Genomic DNA, 6,000 nt, shown 5'->3' on the forward strand with positions numbered 1-6,000 from the left:
ATTTTAAGAGTAAATGCACAAAGTCCCTGTTGCATTGGCAGGGCCTTCGTAGTCCCCCAACCCTGACATAACAGCGATTTCTTCAATGACAACAGACACCCCATCCATGGAGGGTTCCCCCTGTGCCCAGCACCATTTTTCTCACCCATGTGGGGCTTTGCCGGCCCTCACAGCCCACTGGGGCAGACGGTACCCTCCCTTTGATGGCTGAGGAGCCTGAGTATAGGCCGGGCACGTGTCTGGGCCTCCTAGATGCAGCTGTGGACCTGGACCAGCCCATGGTGGCTGGAAGTTAAGTCCCAAGGTCCTCCCTGCCCCTCCGTTCCTCTGCCCGGTGGCCCCAGCTCCTGCTCTCCACTGGCATTGCCATGCTGAGGTCACCTGCCACCTTCCAGGTGGTGAAGAAGAAGCACCGGACCCGCATGTTGGAGTTCTTCATTGATGTGGCTCGCGAGTGCTTCAACATCGGGAACTTCAATTCCATGATGGCCATCATCTGTGAGTGACTGGGCACCCAGGGTGGGGCTGTTGCATGGCCTGCCTCCTGGCCCTGACCCTACCCACTGTTCTCCACAGCTGGCATGAACCTCAGTCCTGTGGCGAGGCTGAAGAAAACCTGGTCCAAGGTCAAGACAGCCAAGTTTGATGTCTTGGAGGTAGTCACCTGAGCCCCTGTCACAGCTGCGAGCTGCACCCACCTCGTCCTGCAAGGGCCCAAAGGGGGCCCTGACAGTGGGGGTGGGGGGCTGCCCTCCTCTCCCTGGGGTCAGCACCTACAGTGCTGGCTGAGCTGGCCTGGTGTGTCCATCCTCCAGCACCAGGGACTTAAGGCATCCTCCGTTACTTCTGGCAGAACTGGCATCGCCTAAGGCGAGTTTTAGAGTGGAGAGCGGTTAAGCAGGAGTTTGACAAGAGTGGGGTTGATTTGGAAGACACCACCTTTTCCTTGGTCAGTGTCTGGTCTCTGGGTCCTGGTTGGTCTAGATGGCCCAGAGGCTGGCAGACAGGGTCACCTGCAGCCTTCCTCAGATGTGTGTGATCACAGAGTCCATTTTTGCAAAGCATGTGTCTTGTGGAGCTAGTCAGTTCTGAGAGGTGTAGATCTGAGTAGAGGAGCAAAGGGAAGTCTTGAAGGAAGAATGGCGAGGGTCAGGCCTGGCAGGCAGGGCAGTGACATTTCTTCATGGCTTTCCAGAGGATGCCAGGAACTGAATTCAGAAGCCCTGGCTGCAGGGCTCAGCCAGGTGGGCGTCCTCTCCCCTGTGCTAACACTGGGGCTGCCCAGGGGCCAGGTGCCTCTCCTGTCCACTGCCTTCTGCTCTGCAGATGGGTGTCCTGAGCAGGTTGGAGGGGCATGGGGCTGCGATGCTTACTGGGTCCTCCCTGTGCCCACAGCATCACATGGACCCGTCCAGCAACTTCTGCAACTACCGCACAGCCCTGCAGGGGGCCACGCAGAGGTCCCAGATGGCCAACAGCAGCCGTGAGAAGATTGTCATTCCTGTGTTCAACCTCTTCGTTAAGGACATCTACTTCCTGCACAAAATCCACACCAACCACCTGCCAAATGGGCACATTAACTTTAAGGTGAGCTCAGCTCCATGGGGTCCCAGCACAGGGCAGGGGAAGCAGAAACTGAGCTACTGGAGCTGCCAGGCTGTGGCCTTGGGTCAGGGTCTGTGGGTTTCCTGAGCCCTGCCTGAGGTTCACAAGGGCCTTCAAGACTGAAAGCCTCAGGGTGGATCAGGGATGCTATTTTACTGCAAGGTGTGAAGTGAGCCCCCCTGTACTTTTGGGTGGATGGCCTGGTTGCAGAGCTTGGAGTCACAGGGAATTGTATTTATCCCGGACCGTGGTTCCAGCCTGGCCCCACCAGGGAGACAGTCCTGTACACCCGTGTGGGATTGGGGGTCAGGAGTGCTTTAGGCAGGAAGGGACTTGAGCAGGGAGGAGGCGGCAGAGAATCCCAGATGGAAGTGAAGAGCCTGCCTGGTGGGCCTGAGGGCGCCTAGTGAGGATGGAAGGGCAGGACATAGGTGGCAGGGCAGGTTTAGGGGGCTCTGGGCTGCCGGATGCCCACCTCACACAGGTGAGGGATGGGCAGGAGCTGGGATCCCTCTGAAGGTCCCAGAGAAGGGACATCACAACACATTCTGGCAGGCGCTGCTGAGCTGGGTGTGGATGGGGTGCCTGCACTGATGACACCAGACTGAGCCTCAGGCTGAAGTCATCAGTGGGGCCCCCTTTCGGTCCCCACACATAGAGCCACAGACCCTGCTGCTGGCCTGATGGCCCAGGTGTAGGGCTGGACAGAGTGGCCTTGGAGGACACCTCCTGGCTCTGAGGCTGCACGACGTGCCACCATGGCCACGGACTCAGCCTGCAGGGCCACTGTCCCATCTCGCTGGGACCAGTGAAATGAGCAGGAGACTGAGGCCAAAACCTGTGTCCCCTGCCCTGACTGAGGGTTTGGAGCTTAAAGTGACAGATGAACATCAGATGGTTTTGTTCCTTCAGAAATTTTGGGAGATATCCAGACAGATCCATGAGTTTATGACATGGACACAGGTAGAGTGTCCCTTTGAGAAGGACAAGAAGATTCAGAGTTATCTGCTCACGGCGCCCATCTACAGCGAGGAAGGTGAGGGCTGCCTCCCAATGCAGCATGCCTCTCTCCCCACCTGACTCACTGTCCAGGCCCTGTGCCCTTTGGGGTTGCCCTGGGAGGTGGCTTGCTGGCTGCTCCATGCCACACAGGGCTGCCTCTGCTAGCAAGGATGAGTGTTCATGAGGGTGGATCGTGGGATGGACAGAGGGGAAGGACAAGAGGCGTAGTTTCCAGCGGCCATTGGAGAGGGTCATATGGGGTTAGGGCAGGTGCTGCAACACGAGGAACCTTCCTAGAGTTCCCAACAGGCAGCCCGAGAGCCTGCACAGCAAACTGTGTCAGAGCCCAGCCAGAAGTCACTGTCCCCTTGTTCTGGGCTGCACCCCTGAAGGGACAGCTGAGTGCAGGCAGACACTGCATGGGGACACAGGATCTGAGGGACTTTCTTGTTTCTCAGCTCTCTTCGTTGCCTCCTTTGAAAGTGAGGGTCCCGAGAACCACATGGAAAAGGACAGCTGGAAGACCCTCAGGTAGGAGATGCACCAGGGACCTGGGAGTCTGTGAGGAAGTGGGAGGACTGAGTGGGCATGAGGGTCACCCTCCTGGAAAGGGGGCCTGGGCACTGTTGTGTCCCTGGTGCAGGGCTGCCGGGCATGCTTGGTGGGAGGCTGAGGATGGTTTGGACTCAGGCCGCCGTGCTCAGGCCGCTGTGCTGCCTGTCCCCTGTCCCCCTCTAGGACCACCCTCCTCAACAGAGCCTGAGGCGGATGCAGCCTGTGACGCCAGAGGAAGCACGCGTACTAACCGGGTTTAAATCTTAACTGATGTGGGTTGAGATGAGGAGGCCTCACTGGCTGGGGTCCATTTTGTATATAACTTTTATGAGAAAAAATGGTAATTATTTCACGCATCAACCTTTGGCACTTACAAAGTTTTTTTGTTTATTTTAAATAACAGGGCAGGGCCCTGCTTTGGGTAGGGGTAGGGGAGAGTATCATGGGAGATGGCATCCATGATAACATCTTATTCTAATGAAATGTAGATTTTTATTTTCTACTTTTGATTATTAACATCTTATGAAAAAAATATTTTAAAAAACCCAACCAAAACCAACATGAGCCCTGCCTGCTAGGATGCCTTTCCAGCCAGTGTCTCTGACGTCGGGGTTAGTGCCTTAGAGGGTACTGGGGTCTGGTCTTCCTGCTTCATGGTTCGGGCTGCAGTGAGCCTTACTCCACCTGGGCACCTGCCCTCAGGAGCTTGGGCCACAAGGCTCTGCAGGAGGGCTGGTGGCTGGGAGGTCGCATCTGCACGCTTCTGGAAGCGAGCCTTTGAGTACGGGCTATCCAAAGTTTACATTTTCATTTTCCTTTCAGGGATTTGTGGGGTGAGGGAGGGGCAGGGGGCACCTGGCAGCATATTTTCTGTGACAACGTGTTCAGCAAATCATTCTTCAACTACATTTTAGAAAGGAGAAAATCTAAAATAAGGTAAGGGAGGGAAGCATGGAGTTGTGTTTTCTGGTCTGCAACTGAAAGACACACTGAGCTGTGATGAAGAAAAATACATGGGTGACTGCAGAGTGGTGACATTTAGAGCTAGTCTTGAAACCCACCTACAGAAGGGAGGGCAGCCGATAGCCCTCCTCCCACCTGAGTGGGCAGTGCCCCTAACTGGAATTGGAAACACAGAAAATTTGCCAGGCCATACTGTTGGGGCCCATTCAGACAAAACTGCCCAATGCTGGGAGGAGTTTTCTATACCCAGCTGGAGAAGCACACTCCATCTTTCCATGTCTGACTTCCTGGTGTGAGCCCTGGACCTTACTTACCATGGTGCGGGACAGCTGTCCCTCAGAAAGCGGGCAGTCCATCCACACGGACTATCTCCCTTGCAGGAACTCCACACCCTCGTCCCTCTGCATTCCCAGCTTCCGCAGGAGCCTTGATCAATTGGGAAGCCTGGGTGAGGATGGGCCAGGTCTCAATTCCCAAAGCTCCTGGGAGAGCCTGAGGACACTGGGAGAGGCTGGGTCTGGGGAGAAGGAGGCCCTGGGCCTGCTGCCCATGCCTCTGGCCCTGGGTGGAGCAGGAATAGTTCCACTGTATTGTCACAGTGTGTTTGCACTTTCCGAGGTTCTAGCTAGTACAGATTGTATATTGATAGTACATATTGCTTTGTTTATGTCTTTGAGATGAGAAAGGCTTAAAACTTGAGAATATATATTTGGAATACAGCCTTAGAATGGTTTCTGTACACATCCACGTGCACTTCACGGGTGATCAGTTCTAGTACCTACTTGAAACAGTGTCTATGTCTGCCACTTTATTTTCCCAATTTGATACATATCCTGATTTGATGTTTTGGTATTTGAAATGAACTCTGGAGTATGAAGCTGTACCATAATGTAGGATGTCAGTTTTGGTGTGACTGGACATATTTGCTTCAATAAAAGAACACGTCACTCCCCTCCCTTGCCTGCTATGTGTGTGCAGTGAGGGGGCGGCCCTGCTGCTGGCAGGAGACGTGGGCTCCCTGAGGCAGAGAGAAGGGCAAGGCTGCCAGCTCTGCTGCAGCCTTCCCAGGAGGGACTGGGCAAGGGCCTTTTGTCTCCAGTTGAGAATACTTTCTGACAAAGGGCTTTCCACTGAATAAGGCAAGACTCGAAAAAAGCTATAGGAGACACGTTTAGTCCTACTTTCCTCAATGTGAGCTCCAGAAAGATGTGACTGGTTGCTGTATTGCATGATCACATGAGTTTGGGATACCTAGTTAAGCCAGGCTGTATGGGCTGTGTTACTGTGGGAGGAGTCAGATGGCCTCTCAGAGGCAGGGGAGGTTGGGAAGTCCCTGGACGCGATCCTGCAGGGCAGCCTGCAGTACACAGATCTGGAGGGGCTGCTTCTGGTGTCACTGAGTTACACTTAAGTGCACCAGAGAAGAGGGGCACTGGGGGCACACAAGAGCTCGGGAATTGAAGGAAAAGAACTAAGGCTCCGGGACGGAATGTGGTACTCCCCCTCTCTGCTTCTCCAACCTGCCCATTCCCTCGGTTCTCAGGCCCAGGCTGGGTGGGGACTGCACCCCAGGGCTAATTCAGCTCATTTTTCACAATATATTCAGTGTCATCATTCCCATGAGGTGAGGGGAATGTCCTGTATCTGTGCTGTCCAGTACAGCAGCCACCAACTGCATGTGGGTCCTATGCACTGGGATGTGACCAGTGTGACTGAGGGGCTGGATTTGGAATGTGAATTTGGACAGCCACGGGGCCCTGTGTTGGACAGAAGCTGGGCTCCAGGGCTTTGCCACCCCGTGCAGTGGGCAGTGCAGGACAGGTGCTTGGTGTCCGTGCAGCAAATGGGGACATGGAGATGCTGCTTGAGCTTTGA

The 6,000-nt window shown here is 54.8% G+C and overlaps 1 protein-coding gene across 5 annotated transcripts in view; it reads left to right on the top strand.

Moving 5' to 3' along the window:
* Window positions 1-5,078, top strand: part of RASGEF1A (RasGEF domain family member 1A) — a 71,068-nt gene extending 65,990 nt beyond the window's left edge. For all 5 annotated transcript variants that reach the window (XM_064370075.1, XM_012477107.3, XM_012477104.2 and 2 more), the window contains exons 8-13: window positions 396-498; window positions 577-656; window positions 1,396-1,587; window positions 2,518-2,641; window positions 3,066-3,138; window positions 3,346-5,078. In XM_064370075.1, the coding sequence (XP_064226145.1) occupies window positions 396-498; window positions 577-656; window positions 1,396-1,587; window positions 2,518-2,641; window positions 3,066-3,138; window positions 3,346-3,370 (597 nt within the window). In that variant the 3' untranslated portion in view covers window positions 3,371-5,078. The remainder of the gene's footprint in view (window positions 1-395; window positions 499-576; window positions 657-1,395; window positions 1,588-2,517; window positions 2,642-3,065; window positions 3,139-3,345) is intronic.
* Window positions 5,079-6,000: the final 922 nt, after the last annotated feature.

This window comes from Aotus nancymaae, unplaced genomic scaffold (genome assembly GCF_030222135.1).
Source record: "Aotus nancymaae isolate 86718 unplaced genomic scaffold, 86718_ANA_hifiasm-v0.15.2.pri h1tg000099l, whole genome shotgun sequence".
In the NCBI taxonomy this organism is placed as follows: Eukaryota; Metazoa; Chordata; class Mammalia; order Primates; family Aotidae; genus Aotus; species Aotus nancymaae.